At 38.3% G+C, this 27,898-nt stretch overlaps 1 protein-coding gene across 2 annotated transcripts in view; it reads right to left on the reverse strand.

Annotated features, from left to right (window-relative positions):
* Positions 1–26,342, reverse strand: part of USP47 (ubiquitin specific peptidase 47) — a 148,872-nt gene extending 122,530 nt beyond the window's left edge. Inside the window, exon 1 of one of the 2 annotated variants that reach the window (XM_010592234.3) lies at positions 26,084–26,342. In XM_010592234.3, coding sequence (XP_010590536.2) covers positions 26,084–26,122 — 39 coding nt within the window. In that variant the 5' untranslated portion in view covers positions 26,123–26,342. The remainder of the gene's footprint in view (positions 1–26,083) is intronic. The other variant, XM_064288426.1, reaches the window with a different exon arrangement.
* Positions 26,343–27,898: the final 1,556 nt, after the last annotated feature.

The raw sequence follows: 27,898 nt of genomic DNA on the forward strand, positions 1-27,898 counted from the left end.
GCAAGGATGATGAGATCCTGTCTCACATACTCTGGACATGTTATCAGGAGGGACCAGTCCCTAAAGAAAGACATCATGCTTGGTAAAGTAGAGGGTCAGCAAAAAAGAGGAAGACCCTCAAGAAGATGGACTGACACAGTGGTTGCAACAATCGGCTCAACCATAACAACTGTGAGGATGGCACAGGACCAGATGGTATTTTGTTCTGTTGTACACAGGGTCGCTATGAGCAGGAACTGACTCAACGGCACCTAACAACAACAGAAAACAAACAAAACAGCACAATTAAGGTCCTATAATACTGACGATTCATTCCTTATTCATTGACTGAAGAAGAATTGACGCCTATGAATTGTGGTGTTGGCGAAGAATATCGAATATACCATGGACTGCCAAAAGAATGAACAAAACTGTCTTGGAAAAAGTACAACCAGAATGCTTCTTAGAAGCAAGGACAGCGAGACTGCGTCTTACATACTTCAGACATGTTGTCAGGAGGGATCAGCCCCTGGAGAAGGACATTACACTTGGCAAAGTACAGGGTCAGCGGAAAAAAGGAAGACCCTCGATGAGATGGATTGAAACAGTGGCTGCAACAATGAGCTCAAGCATAGCAACAATTGTAAGGATGGCGCAGAACTGGGCAGTGTTTTGTTCTGCTGTGCATAGCGTCACTATGAGTCGGAACCGACTCGACGGCACCTAACAACGATGACAACAACACTGACAAATATACAGAGTATGGGCAATTTGGGGATACGGTTAATTTGGAGAGAACAGTTACAGGAACTAAGGATATTTGACATAGAGAAGGCTTATGATAATAAATTTCAACTTCTAGGATTCCTCTACTTTGAGTAATATCTATTTATAAAGATGAAGGCAGGAGGAAGGGTGGAAGCTTTGTAAAAGGAAATTAAAAACAGAACTCATTGGATTTACCAAAAAAAAAAAAAAACCACTGTCAAGTCAATTTCAACTCTAGTGACTCTACAGGACAGAGCACAACTGCCCCATAGGGTTTCCAAGGTTCAACTGGTGGATTCGAACTCATCCACCTTTTGATTATCAACTCATCTCTTAAGCACTGCATCACCAGGACTCCTGTTCATTTAGACAGTGGGTTAAAAAAAAATAATAATAAAACTATCATATTTAAACCTCAATGGGCTTTCAGACATCAAATCAAGCTCCTTATCTTACAGATGAAGAAAATGAAAATCAGATGCCTGAAGTGACCTGCCCAAGATCACATGAGAACACAGGCCTCCTAAGTAATACAGGCCTTCTGATGACTTTAATGTTGATATATCTGTGGTATTAAAACTGTAATGAAATGATTTTTCCTCTCACTTCTATCCTAATACTCTTCCCACTTCTGCCCTACTCCTTTTAATAGCTGCTTTACTAATGGTAATGGATAATCTACTAATAATATACTGTAGGTATCTAAACTTAGAAACTCTAAACAAACTACTCTCAAGAGGTGAAATATGTCCTTTACTATTCCCGCTATCTTCATTTCTGATTACAGCTACAATTTCCTCTGTGAGTAGGCTGTTGTTGACAAGCAGTGACTCAGCTTGTGATCCAACTGACTTGTTTACATGTCTTGAACTTTCTACTGCATTATTACTAAACCAAAGGAGACTGGTTATGTTCTCTGCTATCATACACCCTATTTAAAAGCATGAATAATAAATTTTAAGTAAGAATATTACATTTTTGTAATACTTTGAATGTGAAATCATACCCATCCTCTGCTTTCGAGGTGATTAGGACTCATAGCAAGCCTATACAATGGAAAAAAGTTTAAAGGTTATTTAAAACTGTTTATTTCCTAGAGGAGTGGCCCATAGTGCAAAGAGTAATGTACTGTATGTAGAGTCAGAAGACCTAGATTAGAATCCTCAGGTCAAGTGGTCACTTTTCTTTTAGCTGCGTAATCCTAGGCAAGTCACTTATCTTAATTCTCAGGGTTCTCAAAGTGAATATATCCTACTTAAGAGTTTTTCTGAAGAACAAAAGGGAATTTCCTGAAAATGCTCTATAAATTAGAAAACACATACAAAGATAAGGTATTATTATTATAGAATTAAGACTTATACCACCCTTATAATTGATTTAAGAAATAAAAATTTAAGTATTACAGTTATAAATTATTTTTTTTCTTTTTTCATAATAAAATTTATAACTGTAATACTTAAATTTTTTAAAGATTATCTTTTGGGAAATAAGAATTTCATCAGAAGAGAGAAATCTACAAAGATCTTTTGTTCTCTGATACATACATAGCCTCTGAAGTTTAAAACCTACATGGAAAAAAAAGTTGAACCAGATTTATAATTTAGAGACAAAGGTTAAGCTTATCTGGTCCAACTCCCTCTTTGATAGACTGGGGGTAGGGAGGAGAAGAGGAGGCCCTAAAACATTAGGTGAGAAAGGTAAAGTCAAAGCACTGAATTTTTTGACTCCCAAACCACTGTCCTTTTCACCAGACCCAGCTACAATGTGAACCTTTTTCAAAGAGCCTACCAAAATTACAGCCAGTGCCATTTAATTTAACACAATTACCGGTTTTCCCTATGTAAGTTATAAATTCCTTTAGAATAGGTACTCTTTTTACTCCTCTCTCCTATCAGTACCTAGCAAAACTTTAACCTTGTAATACTTGCTCAAAGTATGTTATATTAGGCTAATTAAAATACCAGAGTCTCAAGCACATGAAAAGACACTCAACATAATTATTCATTATGGTGCCATTAGGGTAGCCAGTAAATTAAGTACTACATACTTACTAGAATGGCTAAAAAAGAAATAAACAAAACAAAACAAAAAAACCTGATACTGCCAAGTACTAGCAAGGATGCAGAGCAAGTGGAACGGGAATGCAAAATGGTACAGTCATTTTAGAAAAGAGTACTGCAGTTTCTTGCCACGTTAAACATACAATTACCATGTTGCTGTGTGCCCTCAAGTCGATTCCGACAGGACAGAGCAGAACTGCCGCATAGGGTTTTCCAGGCTGTAATCTTTGCGGGAGCGGCTGGTGGATTCGAACCACCGACTTTTCCATTAGCAGCTGAGCATTTAACCACTGCACCACCAGGTCTCCTTACAACTACCATGACTCAGTAATTCCACTCCTGGGTATTTCACCAAGAGAAATGAAAACATATGTCCACCCAAAACCAGTATACAATTATTTATAGCAACTTTAGTCATCATCACCAAAGACTAAGGTGGTCAAGGGCCAACACCTTAGTCTTCAAGGTGACATCTATGCTTTTCAACACTTTGAAGAAGTCTTTTGCAGCCAATTTGCCCAATGCAACATGTCTTTTCATTTCCTGACTGCTGCTTCCATGGGTGTCAATTATGGATCCAAGTAAAATGAAATCCTTGACAGCCTCAATCTTTTCTCCGTTTATCACAATGCTGCTTATTGGTCCTGCTGTGAGGACTTTTGTTTTCCATTTAGGTGTAATCCATACTGAAGGCTGTGGTCTTTCATTTTCATCAGTAAGTGCTTCAAGTCCTCTTCACTTTCAGCAAGCAAGGTTGTGTCATCTGCATGACGCAGGTTGTTAGAGTCTTCCTCCAATCCTGATGACCCGTGTTCTTCTTCATACAGTTCTGCTTCTTGGATTATTTGCACAGCATAGGTTGAATAGGTATGGTGAAAGGATACAACCCTGATGCACACGTTTCCTGACTTTAAACCATGCACTATCCCCTTGTTCTGTCTGAACAACTGTCTCTTGATCTACGTACAGATTCTTCATGAGCACAATTAAGTGTTCCAGAATTGCCATTCTCCGCAATGTTATTCATAATTTGTGATGATCCACACAGTCTAATGCCTTAGCATAGTCAATAAAACACAGGTAAACACCCTGCTGGTACTGTCTGCTTTTAGCCAGGATCCATCTGACATCAGCAATGATATCCCTGGGTACATGCCCTCTTTTAAATCTGGCTTGAGTTACCGGCAGTTTCCTGTCAATATACTGTTGCATCAATTTTCAATGATCTTCAGCAAAATTTTGCTTGCATGTGATATTAACGATTTTGTTCAATAATTTCCACATTCAGTTGGACTACCTTTCTTGGGAATAGGCATAAATATGGATATCTTCCAGTCAGTTGGCCAGGTAGTTGTCTTCCAAATTTCTTGGCACAGACAAGCGAGCACTTCCAACGCTGCATCTGTTTGTTGAAACATCTCAATTGGTATTCCATCAATTCCTGGAGCCTTGTTTTTCACCAATGCCTTCAGTGCATCTTGGACTCTTCCTTCAGTACCAATGGTTCCTGATCATATGATACCTCCTGAAATGGTTGAACGGCGACCAATTCTTTTTGGTATGGTGACTCTGTGTATTCCTTCCATCCTTTTTTTTGTTTTGTTTTTTAAAATTTTTTATTTTTAATGCCCCTCTCCCATCCCCTCCCTCCCCGCCTCATAACCACAAAAGAATGTTTTCTTCTTAGTTTAAACTATTTCTCAAGTTCTTATAATAGTGGTCCCATACAATATTAGTCCTTTTGCATCTGACTAATTTCACTCAGCATAATGCCTTCCAGGTTCCTCCATGTTATGAAATGTTTCACAGATTCATCACTCTTCTTTATCGATGCGTAGTATTCCATTGTGTGAATATACCATAATTTATTTATCCATTCATCTGTTGATGGGCACCTTTGTTGCTTCCATCTTTTTGCTAGTGTAAACAGTGCTGCAATAAACATGGGTGTGCATATGTCTGTTCGTGTAAAGGCTCTTATTTCTCTAGGATATATTCCAAGGAGTGGGATTGCTGGATCGTATGGTAGTTCTATTTCTAGCTTTTTAAGGAAGCCCCAAATCAATTTCCAAAGTGGCTGTACCATTTGACATTCCCACCAGCAGTGTAGACGTGTTCCAATCTCTCCACAGCCTCTCCAACATTTATTATTTTGTGTTTTTTGGATTAATGGCAGCCTTGTTGGAGTGAGATGAAATCTCACTGTAGTTTTGATCTGCATTTCTCTAATGGCTAATGATCGTGAGCATTTCCTCATGTACCTGTTAGCTACCTGAATGTCTTCTTTAGTGAAGTGTCTATTCATACCTTTTGCCCATTTTTTAATTGGGTTATTTGTCTTTTTGTAGTTGAGTTTTTACAGTATCATGTAGATTTTAGAAATCAGATGCTGATCAGAAATGTCATAGCTAAAAACTTCTTCCCAGTCTGTAGGTAATCTTTTTACTCTTTTGGTGAAGTCTTTGGATGAGCATAGGTGTTTGATTTTTAGACGCTCCCAGTTATCTAGTTTTTCTTCTACATTGTTTATGTTTTCTATACTGTTTATGCCATGTATTAGTGCTCCTAACTTTGTCCCTATTTTTTCTTCCATGGTCTTTATTGTTTTAGATTTTATATTTAGGTCTTTGATCCATTTTGAGTTAGTTTTTGTGCATGGAGTGAAGTATGGGTCTTGTTTCATTTTTTTGCAGATGGATATCCAGTTATGCCAGCACCATTTGTTAAAAAGACTGTCTTTTCCCCATTTAACTGTTTTGGGGCCTTTGTCAAGTATCAACTGCTCATATGTGGATGGATTTATGTCTGGATTCTCAATTCTATTCCATTGGTCCATGTATCTGTTGTTGTACCAGTACCAGGCTGTTTTGACCACTGTGGTGGTATAACAGATTCTAAAATCAGGTAAAGTAAGGCCTCCTACTTCGTTCTTTTTCAGTAATGCCTTATTTATCCAGGGCCTCTTTCCCTTCCATATGAAGTTGGTGATTTGTTTCTCCATCGCATTAAAGAATGCCGTTGGGATCTGGATCGGAATTGCATTAAATGTACAGATCGCTTTTGGTAGAATAGACATTTTATAATGTTGTCTTCCTATCCACGAGCAAGGTATGTTTTTCCACTTATGTAGGTCTCCCTTGGTTTCTTGCAGAAGTGTACTGTAGTTTTCTTTGCATGGCCTTGTCCTGATGATACTGAGCTTTTCCATTTGTCTCTTTCCACAGATGTAGTCGATTTGATTCCTGTGTATTCCATCTGGCGAGGGCCATGCGTATAGTCACCGTTTATGTTGGTGAAAAAAGGTATTTCCAATGAAGAAGCTGTTGGTCTCACAAAGTTCAATCATGCAATCTCCGGCATCATTTCTATCACCAAGGCATATTTTCCAACTACCGATCCTTCTTTGTTTCCAGCTTTTGCATTCCAATCACCAGTAATAATCAGTGCATCCTTACTGCATGTTTGACCAATTTCCGACTGCACAAGTTCGTAAAAATCTTCAATTTCTTCATCTTTGGTCTTAGTGATTGGTACATAAACTTGAATAACAGTCGGATTAACTGGTCTTCCTTGTAGGCATATGGATATTATCCTATCACTGACAGCACAGACAGATCAGGATAGACCTCGAAATGCTCCTCTTGGTGATGAATGCAACGCCATTTCTCGTTAAGCTGTCACTCCCGGCATAGCAGACCATATGGTTGTCCAATCCAAAATGATCAATACCAGTCCATTTCAGCTTACTAATGCCTAGGATATTGATCTTTATGCGTTCCATTTCATTTCTGATGATTTCCCACACACTGGGAATCGTGGCCTGACCAAGTTGACACATATTTTGGGGGGGACACGATTCAATCCTTAACAATCATAGAAATGAAATAATATAGTATATATGTAGCTTTTTGAGTCTGACTTCTTTTGACTAGCGTAAAACTTTTGAGATTTATTCATATTGGTGCAAGGATCAGTTGTCTATTCCTTTTTACTGACAGATGCATGGGGGTAAAAAGGAATAGACAACTGATTCTCGCACCAACATGGATAAATATCAGGAGTTTTATGCAAGGTGAAAGAAGCCAGACTCAAAAGGTTATATACTATATTATTACATTTATATGACTGTTATGGATTGAATTTTGTCACCCCAAAATATGTGTCAACTTGGGTAGGCCATGATTCCCAGTATTGTGTGGCTGTCCTCCATTTTGTGATTTTCCTATGTGTTATAAATCATAATCTCTGCCTGTGGTTAAAGAGGATTAGGGTGGAGATGCCCAGGTCACATCCCTAATCAATGTAAAGGGGGTTTCCCTGGGGTATGGCCTGCGCCACCTTTTATCTTACAAGAGATGAAAGGAAAGGGAAGAGAGCAGTGAGTTGGGAACCTCACACCACCAAGAAAACAGTGCCGGGGGCACAGCACAACCTTTGGATCTGGGGTCCCTGTGTGGAGAAGCTCGTAGTCCTGGGGAAGACAGATGAGAAGGCCGACAGGGAGAGAATGCCTTCCCCTGGAGCGACACCCTGAATTTGGACTTTCAGCGTACTGCACTGTGAGGAAATAAATTTTTCTTTGTTAAAGCCATCCACTTCTAGTATTTGTTATAGCAGCACTAGATGACTAAGATGATGATATTACGGAAAAAGCAAAATATAAGGACAGAAAATAGATGGGTGGTTGCCAGGGGATGGAGGTGGGAGGTGGGGTTAACTACAAAAGACATGCAAGAAATTATTTCAGGATACAGAAATATTCCATAGCTTGATTCCAGTGGTGGTCACATGACTGTTTATCAAAATTCATAAAACTATTCATGGTGAAAACTATACGTTAATAAACCTGACTTAAAAAACAAAGTCTCATTCAAGCTTTTCCACTCACTACCAGAGACACTAAGTTATTATGCTTTTATAGCGTTTATGGTTTCTCCACCTAAAAATAAAGGAACTTGTACTACCTAACTTCTACGTCCCTTCTACTGTTAAAAATAGGTACACCAATGTTCACTGAAGGTTATTCACAACAGCCAAAAGGTGGAAACAACCCAAGTGTCCTTCAATAGATGAATGGATAAGCAAAATGTGGCATATACATACAACAGAATATTCAGCCATAAAGAGAAATTATGTTCTGATTCATGGTACGACAGAGAGGAACTTTGAAAACATTATGCTAAGTGCAAGAAGTCAGACATAAAAGGGCAAGTACTGTATGATCTCACTAATAGGAAATATCTAGAGTAGTCAAATGCATAGAGACCAAAGGAGATTAGGGTTACCAGGAGTTGGGGGAGGCAGGTGGGAATGGAGAGTTATTACTTTAATGGGTAAACTTTCTACCTGAACTGATTTAAAGGTTTTGGAAATAGTGGTGATGTTTACACAACTTTGTGAATATAATTAATGGCACTGAATTCTATACTTTAAAATAGTTAAAATGGCAAATTTTCCATTATATATATTTTACCTCAATTAAAAAAAAAAAGTTTCCAGGTAATTCTAACACAGTCAGGTTTGGGGACTCTGGGAAAGGGGCAAGGGTCATATTACTCAAGGTATGGAAACATTTTCTGCATGTCTATTTTTCTTACAATTCTTAAAATTATATTTGTGTTATGTTAATGGTAAATACGATAATAGAAAAAAATGTTTCAAGACATATGAATTTAAAATGTCAAAATTAAAGCAATACTACTGCTCAGATGTCTTTTAATAATTTTTCACCAATTCCCTTTCATTCACAGAGTACAAGAAATAGACACTAAGTAAAAAATTATATAGCCTGGTCCAAACTTAAAATTAAAGCACCTAAACACAGTTAGGAGCCCTTGTAGCACAGTGGTTAAGTGTTTGGCTGCTAACCAAAAGACTGGCAGTTCAAATCCACCAGCTGCTCCTTGGAAACCGTATTAGGCGGTTCTGCTCTGTCCTATAGGGTCGCTGAGTTAGAATCAACTTGATGCAAACAGGCCGGCGAAACAGTTAAGTGCTCAGCTGCTAACCTCTCCTAAGCGAAAGGTTGGTGGTTCAAACCCACCCAGTGGCTCCGAGTAAGAAGGACCTAGTGATCTGCTTCCATAAAGACTACAGCCTAGAAAACCCTATGGGACAGTTCTACTCTGTCACAAGGGATCGCTTATGAGTTGGAATAGATTGGCAACACATAACAACAAAAACATAAGAGGGTAGACATCTTATATTTATGAAATGGAAGAAAGGTATGAAAATTTATATTACAGCTAGTTTATTTATATTTACTAAAGCAATATGCATCTTTTAGGAAATGAGTCATACAGAAATAAATATTCTACTTTCTAATGTAACCTAGAACTGGGGTTACGATCAACAGCTCCTCTTTATTAAAAATTAAAGTCTTAATTTTATTTGGAACACTGGGTCTACCCTTGGGAAGATCTTATTAATCCTTTTATTAAAAGAATTCATTGTGGTATTCTCACTAAGGCTGCTGCCACCACCACCATAGATAGTCATCACTCTCTAGTGCCAGTGCCACCTCTAGCTTGCCCAGCTTCACTAAAAAGAAGGTAGGGTAAACACAGAGTTCTCCGTACTAATAAGCCACCTACCCGCAAACAGACCAGTGATGAAGCACTCAGGAAGCGACAAACTACAAAAGCTACTCATATAAATGTGCTGTACACTGAAAGGGTGAAGAAATCTCATCGTTACAAGCTTTTTTATACTGTGGCTCCCAGTGAAAATCAAAAGTTATCAGCAGTTCACTGAACGTCTCACTTGCAAAGTTCCCTTCCAGCATCAGGTATGAGAAAATGGTCAGTACTTCAAAACAGATCTACACTCAGGGTGCAACCGATGTTGCTTTTTCTGGAGGCAAGCAAAGCCTATCTGGTTAGCCTATTTGAAGACATTAACATGTATCATCCATACAAAATGTGTAGTAATAATGCCAAAGAGCATCTAGCCAGTACGACTCACCTGTGGAGAATATGCTTAAGATTCATCGTGATAGGAAACATTTCATTAAAAAAAAAAAAAAGTACTTAATCATATGATTGCAAATGAAACAAATAGGTGAGAGAATAAGGTATTATCAAGATTTTTGCCCATTTTCATGTGTGTGCTTTTAGTATTTGTTTGGACATTTTATTGTGTTTTAGGTGAAAGTTTACACGGCAAACTAGTTTCCCATTCAACAATTTATATACGAATTGTTCCTTGACATTCGTTGCTTATCCCTGCAATGTGTCAGCACTCTCCCTATTCCCATCCTGCCTTCCCCATTTCCATCACTCCAGTTTCCCTGCTCCTCCTTGCCTTTGCATCTTTGCTTTTGGGCATATGTTGCCCATTTGGTCTCATATAGTTGATTGTTCTAAGGAGCACATTCCTCACAGGTGTTGTTTATTTTATAGGCCAATCTATTATTTGGCTGAAAGGTGACCTCCAGGAGTGGACTTCCAGATTATGAGGGTATCTTAGGGTAATAGTCTAAGGGGATCCTCCAGTCTTTATCAGTCCAGTCAGTCTGCTCTTTTTTATGAATCTGAGTATTGTTCTACATTTTTCTCCCATTCTAACCTGGGCCTTCTATTGTGTACCTGGTCAGAGTGGTTGGTAGTGGTAGCAGAGCACCATCTAGTTCTTCTGGTCTCAGGCTAGGGAAGGCTGTGGTTCATGTGGGCCATTAGTCCCATGGACTAATTGCTTCCTTGAGTCTTTGGTTGTCTTCACTCTCTCCTTCGCTCCAGACAGAAAGAGACTAATAGTTATATCTTAGATGGCCACTTGCAAGCTTTTAAGACCCCAGACAATACTCATCAAACTAGGATGTGGAACATTATCTTTATGAACTACATCATGCCAATTGACTAGATGTCCCCTAAGACTACGGTTCTTAGCCTTCAAACCCTGTAACAGTCCCACAAGGAGTCTGGATATGTCTAAGAAGTTTCCATAACTATATCCCCATGTGCTCTATTATATATATGAATATTTAAGCAGCACATAAAAAAATTATTTACAAATGCCAGCAACTACACCTATTTATGTATCTGTACATACTCTCATATGCCCTCTCACACCTATATAGCATACATATCTACCTATGTAACCACTCACAGATTTCTGGTTGTTATTACTATTGTTGCAGAGTTGAAGGTTACAGAATTTACCTTAGTTTTCCTTTATTCTTGCATACTTTTCAGTGTCTTTATTTAAGCTGATCACTTTGCTGACTTCCCCCATATGGTATATTGCCTTTCCCTTCCCCAGAATTAACATGTGTCTACTATCTAGTAACTGATTGCCCCTCCTTTCCCCTCCCATCCCTGGTAACCATCAAACAACACTGCTTTCTCTGTGTAAATCTATTTTTGACTTTCTATAAAAGTGGTATCATACAATATTTGTCCTTTTGTGACTGACTTATTTCACTTAGCATAATATCCTCCAGATACATCCATGTTATGAGATGTTCACGGACTCATCGTTACTCTATCACTGTGTACTACTGCATTGCATGTATGTACCACATTTTGTTTATCCACTTATCCACTGATGGACACTTAGGTTGTTTCCATTTTTTTGCTATTTTGAATAATGCTGCAACATGGGTGTGCATACGTCTATTTGTGTCACTACTCTTATTTCTCATACCTATGGAGTGGGACTGCTGGATCATATGGCATTTCTATTTCTAGCTTTTTGAGGAAGTGCCGTACCTTTTTCCACAGTGGCTGTGCCATTTTACATTTCTACCAGCAATGTATAAGAGTTCTAATCTCCCCACAACCTCGCAGCATTTGTTTTCTGTTTTTTGATGAGTGCCATTTTTGCGGGGGTGAGATGGTATCTCATTGTAGTTTTGATTTGCATCTCTCTAATGGCTAATGATAGAGAACATCTCTTCATGCGTTTGTTAGCTGCCTGAATGTCTTCTGTGGGTGTATGTTCATGTCCTTTGCCCATTTTTTAAAATTAGATTGTTTGTCTTTTTGTTGCTGAGGTGCTGAAGTTCTCTATACACTTTAGAGATCAGTCCCTTGTCAGATACAATGTTGCGAAATTTTTTTTCCCAGTCTGTAGGTTCTCTTTTTACTCTTTTGGTAAAGTCTTTCAATGAGCCTAAGTATTTAATTTTTAGGAGGTCCCTGTTATCCAGTCTATCTTTTGTTGTCTGTGTACTTTTAGTTATGTTTGACAGTATATTCATGCCATAAATAAGGTCTTTGTCCCTATGTTATCTTCCAGGAACTTTATAGTTTAGTGTGTTTTTAATATTAACGTGGGACACAAAGCATTATTGCAAGTAAAAATGTTTCAGTCAACAAGTTTCAGCAATTAACTTTTATAACAACTATAAACAAACCCGTTAAGTTTTTCTGGGAAAAAAAATGAGTTCTTACACCCTAATATCTACACAATAAAAATCAAAATTCCTTATAGGCATCCAAAACCTTTAGAATTTTTAGACACAACCTGCCAGGACTATCTTCTCTCCTTCTATCCAGACATCTCATGCTTCATCTTCACTAAACTTTTCGCATATAACTTTTCGTGTTCTAATGCCATTTCCTCTAACTAAAAGCTCTTACCATCTCTACCTGGCAGTCAAGTTATCCTTTGTGACCTAGTTCAAATATTACATTCTCACAGAATCCCCTAGATAAAGCTAATTGCTCCTTCTTTTAAGTCCCAATTTATTTCTGTATTACAAATTTGTCTTGTTACATGTCTGTTTTCTCCATTAGACTAAATTACCATCTAAACTAAGCAGTTTTCGTTCCTCATCTTTCAATCTCTGGTTCTTGGCAGCTACTCACTCAATGTTTAAGTGAGTCCTACAAGAAAAATTAAGTATATTTACGATTTAATAAAAATTGAGAAGTATCATCTGAAGCAAGAAATATATGTACAGTCAAAATACAATGCTTTGGTTATACTAGAAAACTTCACTTAAGCCACTAAGTAAGTTTCATGGCTTTCCTAAAACTAAACCTATAATCTTACCAACTGCTTTAGAGTCACTGTATTTAGATTTAAATTCTAGGCTTTTTTTTTAATTATGTCACTTAGCCCTTAATTTTTCTCTACTAGAAAGCCGTTGTATTTAATATAACCATGTTATACTAATATTTGAACAACTCTGCAAGTCTTACAGCAGTCATCTACACAGCATCAAATCTAAAGTACAATCAGTAATACAACTAATGGGAACAGTCTCTTCTGTCCACGTGAACAAACTGGTTCTACTGCATTGTTTTTGAGCATCGGAATTATCAAACACACAAAGTTCTCTTAGATACAAACTATTCTTATTCTTAAGAATTCTGTTTCAAAATAACATTTCACACTGAATCCTTACAACAAGTAACTTATTAATTTGGTTATTTTTAAAATTATCTAAGTTTTTAAAAGAATTTCTCAGGACATTACTAGTTTAAACAATTCAAAATTGTTTTTATTTTTAATATTTGCATTTTGTTACATGTTCCAGTTCTCAAATAAAGCAGAATGAATAAGACTTACTTGATCATATTTAGTTGTTGTTAGGCATCGTCCAGTCAATTTTAACACATACTGACGCTATGTACACAGAACAAAACACTGCCTGGTCCTGTACCATCCTCACAACTGTTGCTATGTTTGAGCCCATTGTTGCATCCACTGTATCAATTCATCTCCTGGGGCGGGGGCGGGGAGGTTTCCTCTCTTTCCTTGACCGTCTACTTTATCAAGCATGATGTCTTTCTCCCAGGACTGGTCCCTCCTGATAACATGTCCAAAGTATGTGAAACAAATTCTCACCATCCTCGCTTTTAAGCAGCATTCTGACTGTACTGTTCTAAGACAGATTTGTTCATTCTTCCGGCAGTCCATAGCATATTCAATATTCTTCACCAACGCCCTAATTCTAAGGCCATCAATTCTTCTTGGTTTTCTTTATTTGTCCAGTTTTCACAGGCATATAAAGCAACTGAAAATACCATGGCTTGGGTCAGGTGCACCTTAGTTTTCAAAGTGACATCCTTGCTTTTTAACACTTTAAAGAGGTCTTTTGCATCAGATTTACTTAATGCAAAATGTTGTCTGATTTCTTGACTGCTGCTTCCACAGGCATTGATTGTAGATCAAAGTAAAATGAAATCCTTGATAACGTTAACATTTTCTCCATTTATCATGATGTTGCTTATTGGTCCAGTTGTGAGGATTTTTATTTTCTTTATGTTAAAGTGTAATCCATACTGAAGGCTGTGGTCTTTCATCCTAATCAGTCAGTGCTGCAAGACCCCTTCACTTTCATCAAACAAGGTTGTGTCATCTGCACATGGAAGGTTGTTAACGAGTCCTCCTCCAATCCTGATACTGCAGTCTTCATATAATCCAGCTTCTCGGATTATTTGCTCAGCACACAGATTGAATAAAATCATATAAGAGAAACTGTCAAATCTAACAATAACTTAGGATGTATGCTGTAGACATTACAACATTTAGATGACAGGCTATAACTTGAAACAACTAAGATATTTAATAATTAAAGTATGTCTTATTGTCATTTAATCAACAAATTTACTGGATGACAACAATGTACAGCAGCACAGTGCTGGACCCTGGGGAAGGTGTTAAGTATGAAGGTAATAACAGTAACGCATGAAGGTAAGTAATAGGAATGAAACAAAAAAAACCTGTTCCTATTGAGTCGATTCCAACTCACAGCAATCCCATAGGACAGAGTAGAACTGCCCCATAGGGTTTCCAAGGCTGTAATCTTTATGGAAGCTGACTGCTACACCTTTCTCCCTTGGAGGGGCTGGTGGGTTTGAACTGCCAACCTTTCGTTTAGCTCTTAACTACTGCGCCACCAGGGTGCCTTATTTACTACAGGCATTTAAATATATATCTAATGCCATGTTCTTTGCAGCCCCTATTTTTCACACAATCTTTTCTTTCTAACTGGGGCTGCCATGGTACCCTGGTGTTGTTGTTAGCTGCCATGGAGTCGGCTTCAACTTATGGAAACCTTATGCGTAACTGGTACTGCACCATCACAACTGGTATGTTTGAGCTACCTGTTGCAACTATACTATCAACCATCTTATTGAGGGTTTCCCTTATTTTTGCTGACACTCTACTAAGTATGATGTCCTTTTCTAACGACTGATCTTTCCTGATGAAGTGCCCCAAAGTAAGTAGGACAAAATCTTGCCATCCTAACTTCTGAGATCATTCTGGCTGAGCTTCCTCCAAGATTGATTTGTTTGCTCTTCTGGCAGCCCGTGGTATCTATATTCAATATTCTTCACCAACGCCACGATTCAAATGTTTGTCAATTCTTCTTCCATCTTACTTTTTCACTGCCCAGCTTTCACATGCATATGAGGCAACTGAAAAGACCATGACTTGGGTAAAGTACACCTTAGTCATCAAAGTGACAACGCTACTTTTTAAAATATTACAGAGGTCTTTTGCAGCAGATTTTTGCAATCTAATACATCATTTGATTTCTTGTCTGCTGCTTCTGTGAGCACTGATTATTGATCCAAGTAGAACGAAATCCTTGACAACTCCCCATATCTTCACCATTTATCATGAATGTACTAATCAACCCCTCTCCTCCGGTTTGGCAAAAAAAAAAAAAATTACAGCATCTGGATAGGAGTCCTGGTGGCATGGTGGTTAAGCACTTGCTGCTAACCAAAAGGTCGGCAGGTCTAACCCACTAACCACTCCACAGGAGAAAGATGTGGCAGTCTGATTCTGTAGAGATTACAGCCTTGACAACCCTATGGGACAGTTCTACTCTGTCATATAGGGTCAATATGAGTCGGAACTGACTCAATGGCAATGGGTTTGGGCACTAAGACATAGAGAATTTATGTGAACAATTCAAAATGGAGGAAATTAAAAAAGAGGTAGGAATCCTAAGAAAACACTTTCATTAGTTTTCATGTAATATCAAAGCTCACTCATTTAAAACTCCTTAAAATGTGGATGACAGAAATATTACTATTATTCACCCAAAACAAAGATATTTAAGTGACACATGAAAGCATATAGCACATCCGTAAAACAGCAACTAGTGTAGTTAAACGTGGCTACAACAAGGTTGGCCTGGGGAAGGCGACAAAAACATTAAGCTAGGAATTTCTGGTTAAAGATGCTGGACTGAACACAAGTACTTAGCTCTGATGCCTCCCAAAATATCTAAAACAAGAATAAAGGATTTTTTTCTTAAAAAGCATAAACCCATAAGGACAAAAAAAAAAAAAAAAACAGAAACACAATTTTAGAGGCTGGAAAACACAACAAGTATTAATGATTTAATACACCTGAGAAGGTTGAGCTGGCCAAGAGGAAAACCAAAAGACGTCTGGTTTATATCATATTTACATATACACCAAAAGACCCCTAAATTTCTTGGAGAACTAGTTGATTCCTGGGTTAGGACAGGGAAAATAAAAGATGAGCTGGAGTGTTATGTGGCACCAGAAAATAAGGAAATGCTCAAAAAAGCAAGGATGAGCACAGCAGCCACCAGAAAAGAGCTCTCAATAGTCAGAGTCTTGAACAGTTTGAGTCATAACATAAGTAACTACAGCATTGGGATATAATCCAAAGTATAAAATAAATACCCATGAGTTCATACTGATATAAATAAATAAGTAAATAATTGGCAGAAAAAAAAGGCAACTCTTCCCTACAGAAGAATTCCAATCAATAAATGTAGAAAGAATGAGGGAAAGAGAAAATCACCATCAGAATGCCACACTATTCATTGCTGTAGGCAAGATGCTAAAATCAATGGGCCAAAGTTTAAGCAAAAACAGGATATCTGCATGGTCCCAAAGTATTCAGTAATTATTAAAGGAGAAAAGTGTAATTTTACAGTGGAGAAATCTTGCAACACCATTTTAATCAACTGATCAAGGTTAACATCACCAGTAATACATATCGATATCACGTACTCCCCGATATGATGTGATAAGAAGGGTATATCCCTACTGCTGTACCCTTCCCTTTAATTCATAACCTCAATCTAATCATGAGAAAACAGCAGATAAACCAAAATTGAGGGATATTCTACAAAATAACTGAGCAGTATTCTAAAATGAAAGAGAAATTATCACAGATAAGAGACTGAGGGGACACAACAACTAAATGCGATGTGGGATCTTGGATTGGATCCAGGGGAAGTAGGGATGACATTAGTGGAAAAACCGGTGAAATCTGAACAAATTCTATAATTCAGTTAATAGTACTGTACTAAGGTTTATTTCTTAGTTTTGATAACTGGTCTATAGTTTTGGGTAAGATTTATTTCTTAGTTTTGATAACTGGTCTATAGTTACTTAAGATGTTAGCTTGAGTAGAAGCTAGGTGAAGGGTATACAGAAACTCTTCACACTCTTTTTGCAACTCTTCTGTAAATAGATAAGAAAGTGAAAAACAAACAAGCCCCAAAAGGCTCACAAATTGCAGTTTCAGATACCGTGGGAGTGAGCGTAGAGTCTAAACTAGAACTGTTTAAGAAGCAATTAGAACCCCTAAGTCCCTTCTTCTACCCCTCTGGTCTTTCCCTTCCTGACAAAAGTTGAAACAATCTCTGGAAAGCATAAAACAGAGTTTATCTTGGACTAGAGGACATCAAGCATAATTGAGTTTGTTGGGGATGCCATACTGAAAACAGAGGAATTAAGTGAAAGTATATCTGCATACTTAATGATGATATCCACATTCCCTTTTTCTTCTCAGCTTCCAAACTTGTTCCCCCCAGGCAAAAGACCAGAAGAGTATTCTCTGGAAAACCAATTTAGCACAAGAGTAAAGGCCTATCACTAGAAGCCTGCAAGGAAATTACCCATACATACCACCCTATGGGGAAAATCATAATCACCTATAGAGAGCTTCTATTTAGCTTCTTAAGGTACCTCTCTTAAATAAGCACAAACTTCCAACGATCACCAGACATCTAAGGAAAGCACCTAGTATAAGAGACAAGCTCAAAGCAAAGAAACAGACATAGAAATCTTGGAGGAAAGAGACAATATAAAGAGAAAAAAACTATCAATCATTTCCTGAGGTATAAGAAAAGATATTTTCTCCCTGAAACAAAAACAGGATATCATTATAAAAAATATTCAGGAAAAAAAGAATGGTTGGAAATTGTAAATGATAGCAGAAATAAAACTTTAATAGAAAGTTGGAAGATAAAGTTGAGAAATATCTCCCATAAAGCAAGCAAAAAAAAAAAAAAAATGAAGAAATGCAAAACAGGCAAATAAATAAGAAAATTAGAGAAACCAGTCAGTAGGCCCAACATCTGAGCAACAGGAACTCAAAAAAGACAGAACAGAGAAAACAAAGGAGAGGAAATCAACTAAATTAAAGAAATCTCCCAGAACTAATGAGATAAATTCCACATTGAATAAGGACTACCCTGAATCCAGCAGAATGGATAAAAATAGACTTATATACCAATGCATAATACAAGAATTTCACAACTTTAGGGACAAAGATCCTCAAAGCCTCCAGAGAGGAAGAAAAAAGTTTCAGAAGTGGAAAAGAATCTTCTAGGCATTTGACATCTCGATAGTAACACTGAAAAATAGAAGACAATGGAGCAATGCCTTGAAAATTGAGAGAAAACTACTTCTGACGCAGAATTCTCCAGCCAGCCAAGCTATCTAGCAAGAGGAAAGAAATAACATTTACAGACATACAAGGTTTCAAATAAATTATATTCCATCCAGAAAGCTACTAAAAACACTCCTCCAAAATGAGAGAGCAAACCAAGAAAAGATGAAGACATCAAATACAAAAACAAAGGCTCCAAATACAAGAGAAAACTGAAGGAACCCCCAAGATGGTAACGGGAAAGCCAAGACAACTGCTGCACAAACAAAAAAAAAACCAAACCCATTGCGTGGAGTCAAATGTGACTCATAGCGACCCTACACGACAAAGCAAAACTGCCCCATAGGTTTTCCAAGGAGCAGCTGCTTAGCAGTTCAGCTCTTAACCACTGTGCTACCAGGGCTCCAAGAGCTGCACAGAAGGTGTCAATTTAAGAAGTCCAGATTGGAATAGGTCAGAGGCTCTGGGAAAGAGTTCCTAATTAAAATTAGGTAGGCTTGAACATAACGAGAGAAGATTTGTACACTTACGGGAGAGTCTGGGCTAAACGAGGGTTTCTCAACAGCAGCGCTATTGACGTTTTGGGCCTCATAATTCTTCATCGTGGGGTCACTGTAGGATACTTAGCAGTATCTCTGGCTTCTACCCACTAGATGCCAGTAGCACCCTCCCCTCCCTTGGCCCTCAGTTGTGACAATCAAAAATGTCTCTGGACATTGTCAGATGTCATCTGGGGACCTAACTGCCCCCAGTTGAGAACCACTTGGCTAAATTAATGATATCCCAGTTGCCACTGAGTTGATTCCAACCATGGCTACCCCATGTGTGTCAGAGTAGAACTGTCTTCCATAAGGTTTTCAACGGCTGATTTTTCAGAGGTAGATCTCTAGCCCTTTTTTCTGAGGCGCCTCTGTGTGAACTCAAACCACAAACCTTTAAACCTTTAGGTCAGCAGCATGCACATTAACCACCTGCACCACCTAAACCAAACAAACAAACCTGTTGCCGTTGAGTTGATTCCAACTCATCATGGCCCTATACGACAGAGTAGAACTCCCCTACAGGGTTTCCAAGGAGTAGATTTGAACTGCCAACCTTTTGGTTAGCAACCAAGCTCTTAACCACCTAGAGACTCCAAACACTAAGCAAATTAAAAAATAAAATAAAACAAATATTAACTCCAGGATCAACATACCAAATTCAAGAAAAAAGTTCATTTTAAAACCACTACCTAAGTGAGAATGACTGACCGTTCTCCTTGCAGGTCATTTCCTCAAGTAATTTAATTATGAGAAATGAAATTAAAAGACTATTCATCTGATGTTTTCCATAACTGATAATAATTTTATAAGAAAATAGTAGTGATAAAAAACAAGTTGTTTATTGTTTTGGGAGCTCTCAATTAATTCAATGCTCCTTATATAGTTGGAGGTTACCATGAAGCTCAAATGAGTTAATACACACAAAGCACATACAACATTATCTGGCCTACAGTAAATGCTCAATAAATACTGGCTATTACTATCATCACCATCAGATGCCAATAACCAGTTTCAGATGGAAGTATTGTTTATTGCAGGGAAAAAAGAGGCAGGAAAAAAGATACAGAATTTACTGAGACACAGAATTTACATTCGTACTTTTTCTTTCATTTTTCCATCTATTCTACATTTATATACTCCCTGAGCACTGCTTTAAGTATTGCAATGAAATTATTTTAAAAGCATCAGTAAATACGTACCTTATCTTTAATTATACTATAAGCTACTTGGGGAAAGAATGAATTTTTTCTATTTCTCCTGAATTTTCCCTATAAGGCAGGGCACAGTAATATGCACAGTGCATACTCAATAAATACAAATGTCACGAATCCTTAGAAGGAAACAGAATAATAAAAACAACAACACAGCAATAATTAAAAACTCAGATACTAAAAGCAAGAGATCTCAAAGCCAATATCAGTATACAATTCAAAGACACATAGTAGAGTGAAAAAGTGAGGTAAAAAGGCCTGTTACACACCACAGTGAACAGTCCACATTCTGTGCTCTTTTCTGGATACAACAATTTAGGAAAAATGCTAAAATATTGGATTATGCCCAAAATAGAGCAACTGAGAAAAAGTTAAAGACCTGAGGCTGCTCAAGTTAGCCCTCCTTCTCCCCTGCCCACCTTCAACTTTGAGAAAAGCAATCCTATGGAAAATGGTTTAAGATTTCTGTGTTGTCCGGAGGCAACTATGAAGATCTAAGGTCCCTACGTGGCACAAATGGTTTGCACTTGATTACTAACCCAAAGGTCGGCAGTTTGACTCTACCCAGTGGTGCCACAACACAAAGCCCTGGCGATCTCCTTCTGTCAGATTACAGCCCCTGAAAACCCTGTGGAGCATGGGTCTACTGCGAAATACGTAAGATCACCACGAGTCAAAAACAACTCGGCAGCAATGAGTTTGATTTTTTTGTTTTTTTAAATGGAGATCCAGATTTCTCTCAACTTGAAAACTTAAAATAACAAATCTCTTCTAAGATGAAGATGTTCTCAGAGGTTAGTCACGAAGGTATTCAAGCAAGGTTGGAAAACAGCCTGCCAGTGGTGCTGTGGAAAGCACACAAACTGAGGATAAATGGTTAGAATTTTAAGGTTCCTTACAACTTTGTAACCACATCAACAAATATTTACTGAATATCTGCTCCGGGAAGGGTACTGTCCTAGACTTACGGTATATACAAAAAAAAAAAAAAAAAACAGAGTGAGAAACACACAAAGATCTCTGCTGACAAGGAATTCATAACAAATATTATATAAATGTATATTACAATTTGAGACAATAAATGTTGGAAATCACTCCTTCTTAACTGCCAAATGAATTCTATGCATATTTAAAGATGTTCTAAACAAACAAAATCTGTTATCACAGAGTCGATTCTGACTCATCACTATTCTATAGGACAGAACAGAACTGCCCATAGGTTTCCAAGGAGCAGCTGGTGGATTTGAACTGCCCACCTTTTGGCTAGCAGCCGAGCTCTTAAGCACTGCACTACCAGGGCTCCAGAAGTGTTCCAGAGAGGGAGAAATCCCTAAGGTTAAAATGATCGGAAAAGGCTTTTTGGAGTAAATGAGATATGAGGTACTTACAGGAAAATGTATATGAAGATTCTGAACAAGTTCAGAGAAGTAGGAAAGAGGGGAGGGCACAAACAAGTGAAGAGCAAGTAAGAAACTTGTTCGGCTGCATTAAAAACTTGTTTCATAGGAGAAGCGGGAGATAAGCTGGAAGGGCAGGTTGTGGCCAGAATCAACCCTATTGGGCCTTGAATACCACACTAAGTAGTTTCAAATTTATCTAACACAATAAGTAGGCAATTTCTGAGTAAGGAATGACATAGTCAAAGCAGAATTTCTGAATGATGAACTAGAAAAGAAGAGGCTATAGTTTTCATCCTTCTTAAAAGAATGTTAATAGTGATTAGCCAATTATTTCAGATTATTGTTGATTATGTTTCATGAGTACTAAATTCGTTTTGCGAGTACTGAATTTGTTTTGCTCTCCTCGGAATCCCCTGGGCCATTCTTTATATTTCCTTCTTGTATCTCTCATGTGGATGTACCCATTCTGTCCATTTACATTTCTTTTTTGCTTTCTGTTTGCAAATTTTTTTGCCACCATTTCTTGCCCATAATCGTCTCTCATTCCTTCCTTTAGCCTTTACTTGATCATAATGTGTAAGGGAAAAAGAATAAAAAGAAAGATCCAGGGATTCTGAGGAGAGCAAAAGGAGTATAAGTTATTTTATTAATCCTCCTGACTGCTAGAATAAAAGAAGTAGTATTCCATGTTTAAAAAACCAAACCCGTTGCTGTCTAGTCAATTGCAACTCACAGTGGTACTGTAGGACAGAGTAACACTGCCCCATAGGGTTTCCAAGGCTGTAATCTTTTTTTTTTTTTTTTTAATAATTTCAATTGAATTTTTGGTGAAAGTTTTCACAGCAAGTTAGGTTCCCACTGGGCAATTTCCACATGAATTGTTCAGTGACATTAGTCACATTTATCACAATGTGTCAACATTCTCTTTATGTGTGTTCTATCTGTTCCCTTTCCAGTACTCTAGCTACTCTGCCCCCTTATCTTCTCATCTTTGCTTTTGAGTAATTGTTGACCTTTTGGTCTCATACTGATGGTTTTTAAGTAGGGCACCTATTTTCCAGGTAATATCACTTATCGGTGATCTCAGGGAATAGGCTCAGTTCTAGGTTTTTTAGAGTGTCTCAGGGCGGTACTCTCAGGGAGTTCTCTGTTCTGTACTGCTCCAGTTTGTCTGGCTTTTTTGTTTTGTTTTTAAATAAGAATTTGGGTTCTGCTCCCTATTTTTCTCCCATTCTATCCAGGACCAACTATTGTTACCCCCATCAGAAGTCAGTGGTAGTAGCCGGGCATCGTCGAATTCTTGTGGTCTAAGGATAGATGAGGTTGTAGCTCAGGTAGACTTGTTTATTCTCTGAGCTTTTGCTTACCTTCTTACTGTTTTAATTCCTAATTTATACTGAAGGAAAAAAGGAGATAGTATATCTTGTGCAGGCACCGTACCACACTGTTTCTGCCTTCTCTCATTTATTCCTCACATCTCTACAAGACGAGTATTACTATGGGAGACATTAGGTATCTAGTCAAGGTCAGGCAAAAAAGAGCCAAAATGCGAACTGATGTCAGTCTGATGCTCTTACCACTAACCAGGGGCCAGCAAACTTTTTCTGTAAAGAGTTTGATAGTAAATATTTTGGACTTTGCAGACCATTCAGGCTCTGTAGCAGCTACTCAGCCTTTGTAAGCAGAAGTAGCCACAGACAATAGTAAACAAATGGGGACGGCTGTGTTCCAATGAAACTTCATTTATGAAGACTGAAATTTGAATATCATGTCAATTTCATGGGTCATGAGATATTATTCTTCTTTTGATTTTTTTCCAGTCATGTGAAAATGTAAGAGTCATTTTTAGCTTATAGGTTGTACAAAGGCAGGCTGCAATCTGTACTGGCCCATGGGCCACAGTTTACCAAACCCTGCACTGCATTAAGCTGCTTTCTTCAGCAGTCCTCTAAGGTACGTTTGTCCTCAAGTTTCAAGGACCAGAATAATATATTATTCATTCAACAACTACACACACAAAGCCTAACCATGATCTAAATATAGTACAGATCAGAGGTTCCCTGTACAAAAGTCCTCAAAAAATGCTAGATTGTTGATAATACGCCACTAGAACTGACACAAGTATTTTTAATTTTGAAATTTATTTCCACATTGAAACGTACTTAGAGATTTACAAACTATTCTTACAGAGCCTCTAGAGTACATGGATTTGTAAAACAGAGCATAATCAAGGAAGAGTAGCAAGGAATCTGAGTTCCAGTCCTAAATCTGCCATTTATTCATTATGTGAGCCTGAACAAGTCACTTTCATTCTTCTGATCCTAATTTCCTCATCTGTAAAGTGAAGGGGTTTAATTTACTAGTAATTCCACTACTACTTAAAAGGACCAGTCAGGTGATAACAAAGACCAGACTAAGGTGATCATTTAAAAAGAAGAGAAAGGCCCTTATTAAACATTAAAGAAGTGGGCAGATAGGATAAACAAGTAGGAGAAAGACCACAACAGTGCAGTATTACTAAAATTAAGGGCTGTTTAAAAAAAAAAAAGTTATCAAGTGCTCCAAAAAATTCAAAGAGAAGGGAAAAAAGCTAATGAATTTGGTCATTTAAGAGATCACTGGTAACCTTCAGGAATAGTTTCCAGTAATCCAGAAGCAAAAAAGAGGAACAAGGTGTAAGCAACCACCTAGATGACTTGTTTGAGATGTGCAGTCATCAAAGAAAGAACAAGTCTGTTAGCTAAGGGAGGCAAGGACCTCAAGTGACAGATTTAAGATATAAGAGTACTATGCATGTTTCCACAGATCATGAAAGGAACCAGGAAAAAAGACTGAAGTTGAGTCTAGGGGATAAAAAATTAAGGAATATGGTCCAGAAAAAATTAAAAAGTTGGGATGTGCTTGAAGCCTCAGATAAAAGAGTCTTTAAAAAGAGGTATTTAGTCTTTACACTTCCAAAAGGTAAAGGTAGCACTGTAGTGTCAGGAACAGATATATTCCTGTGAAAGTGTGTGTATACATACATACATACACACATATATATGTTTTCTATAAATCAAACGATTAGAGAAATAAATCTGTCAGGTTTTCTTAAAGGAGAGTTTCACGTATATTATATTTTCTAATGATAAAAATATAAGAAAGGACTAACTTTGCTTTTTATAGGAAAACTAGCAATATGTACCCCTAAAAGAAAATATTGTTTATACTTTTCTTACAGCATTTATAACTATCTTCCTTGTATAACAGTTATTTATGTAGTAAGGTACCTAGCCCCTCACTGGAGATCAACAAATTACAGCTTTCCCTTTCCTAGTAGCCTTTAAATCTCCTAAGAAGTCAAATTCATCTGTTTACCTGCTCTACAAAAAGTTAATGATGTTTCCTGAATAAAACTGACACGTGATAACTGTCTTTTAAAACTGTCCTTGCAAACAACTATCACTGTCCATCTGACAAAGTTGAAAAAATTGTATATCATAGATACATAACTCCAATAGCATCACTTTTGCATAATGTCAGAGCTTGCTTAAGTAGGACAGAATTACTACGAAGCAACTAAAAATGCAAACGTTTAAGAATTTTTAATGATCATCACTCATATGTATCAAAAACCTACACAGCTAATTTCAACCTGACACTTGCCTCTATTTAAGGTATACGAGAAACAAAAATCCAAAGCATTAGTCTGCTGGTCAGCCAGTTAAAAATACACGTTTGAATACACTGAAGATATTTATAAAGCCAACAGAGATACTATTAATACGTTGAAATTCACTGGCCAGTACTGCATTCTACCATTAACCTCCTACTATTCAAGAGAAACCAAGAAGTCAAGGCTTCTCATATCACTTGCTTATAAGAATTTAAGAAGTCAGCTATATTGGCACATACAACACAACTACAAAAAGTAGTTCAGTTCGCCATATGGTAATGTTCATCCATCTCTTCCCTTTACATAAAACTCACATTTACTACTTTTCAAAGATCTCTGGTAGGCCCCACTGGAGCAGGCCAATAGTACTACCAAGTAACAGAGGAGTTCCAAAAAGTCCTAACAGTTAACTCTGCCCTCCCACAGATCTCAAGTTAGGGTGTAGATTGCACAAGCTCTGAAAGCTATGCAGTGCCACTGTCAAAACCAGAAGCAGCACCGTCACCCCGTCGTGACCATCAGCAACTGTTCCAGAATTTTTTTCCTTGAAATGATCTATCTTGGCTCCACATGTTAAGTAAATATGCAAAAGACCACCTTCTCCCCCAAGGCAAGACCTAATTTCTTCCAGTCGGCTTCTTTATTTGTCCAACCCCACAAACCCAAGGGGGGAGGTCTCCGCTCCCCCGCCCCCCCCCGATCCAATCCGGTCTCAACTGCTCGCCGCACCCACTGTACACCCTTCACCATATACTCCCTCCCTCCCCCGAGTCCGCACACTAGCCGGGCCTGTGCTGTCGGGAGCGGCCGCAGGCCTCGGGCCTAGCCTCCTCCGCCGGCCCCTCACCTCTTTCGGGACCAGTTGGTTCTCCTCGCCAGGCCCCATAGCTCAGACTCCGGCCGCTCCTCTCCGCCCTGCCGGGGGGAGGGTGAAAGGTGGCGGCGACTCTCCACCTCAGGAGAGAATAGTAGCGGCAGTCATCCTCTCCTACGCCTGAGCTCCCGCAACCGCGGAGGCCTCAACCTGGGCCTCAGACACTAAAGCGCAGACACCAACCCACGGCTCCGCAGCCGCCGCCGCCGTCGCCTTCGTCGTCGGCCCCTCCCCCAGCCCGCTGCAATCAATGGAAAAATGGCGGCGCCCGCTCTCGCGAGAATTCCGCCCGCGGGGCTCTGAGCCCGGTATCTGAGGCTCGAGATGTCGAGGCAGTTGTGCTCGATTTTAATTACCTCAGTTCTTACTCAGCCCCAGGATGTACGAAATTGGTTGAGCAGCCGTGCAAACACTTTTCGTTAGAGGAAAGCTGGACCTTGCATCTCGGGACTCCCTCTGCCGGCGAGGAAAGTACCAGGCCTTAGCGTCCTCCATACCTGCTTGGACTCTGCCCATCAGGGAAAAGACTGGAGCCTTCAGCCCCTTCTCTTACACTACTACTAATACTCTTTCACCCTTCACATTAGAAAAGAGCCCCAACCACATGCCCTCTTCAAATACCGCTGGTTTCTTCCTGTCAGACAAAGCACCTCGGGTTCCCTTCTGGCCTCTGCTAAGACAAGGCTCCCTATGTTGTATTTATTCCTCTCTCGTCTTTCTTTTCCCCTCTCCCATCCTCCTGCTGATGGCCTGGTCTGGAGGGACCTCAGGGCCCATCCCCTGTTAGGTGAAGAAGCCACAGCCCTTGCCCCTGAGAAGTGATGTCATCTCCCAACCCCATTAGAGGGGTGTTCCCCAGCCCTCTTCAAAGGAACTTCCTTCCCCAAAACGTTCAAGTCTGCTGTTGAGATAGTCTGTAAGAGCAGGGCTCGAGTATGCTTGAACCTATGATCTTTAAAGATGTTTTTTAGAGTATTTTAATCTCCGGCAGTAAGCATTATGCTATTTTTTATACTAAACAAATCTTCCAATAGTTATTTTTCCAAATCCTACTCATTACTCAAATGTTCCTTTATGAAGACTCGGCGGGGTGTCCTTCATGAAGACTTCCATGGATACAATGATTTTACAGCATGCTGAGGTAATATAATCCTGCCATATTCCTAACACTCACAGCATTAATAATCTCTACCTGCACCACCTGTACCCTCAAACTTTTTTTTATCACACTGACACAGTTTTATCAAAAAAAAGTCCTGCTGTGTATGGCATTATAAAACATCTCAAAATTTTAAAAGGATAAGGTAAAATTAAATAAATATTTAAAATAACTTCAAGTTGTTTTTATTTTAATGACATTTAAAAAATCCTTACTACTTCCATTAAAAATATTTAATAAAAGCAGTATGATTTACTACATTTCATTAGTTATAAAAATCTTCATTACTTTGTGAAAATTAATGTCTGATTCAACACTCAGGTTATTTCTGTACTTGGTTTTAATAGCTGTCAAAAGCTGAAGAATGTAACTTATGAAAATATGTAGATCCTAATGGAAGAAGTACATCTTTGACTGCTCTTACTAATGCAAGTACCCATTTTTACTAGTTCCATTCACCAACTCTGCAAAGGTTTCTGTTGAAATTCAACTAGTATTTTTCCATCTTTCCTGGTACCAACCAGAAGATGCTACATTTTAACATTTTTAACAAATGGGTTCAATACTCTTTAGAATGCTTACTTGGAAGAAATTTTTTAACATGTTGGAAAATTCTGTCTTCAAGTTTA

This window comes from Loxodonta africana, chromosome 7 (assembly GCF_030014295.1).
Source record: "Loxodonta africana isolate mLoxAfr1 chromosome 7, mLoxAfr1.hap2, whole genome shotgun sequence".
NCBI lineage: Eukaryota > Metazoa > Chordata > Mammalia > Proboscidea > Elephantidae > Loxodonta > Loxodonta africana.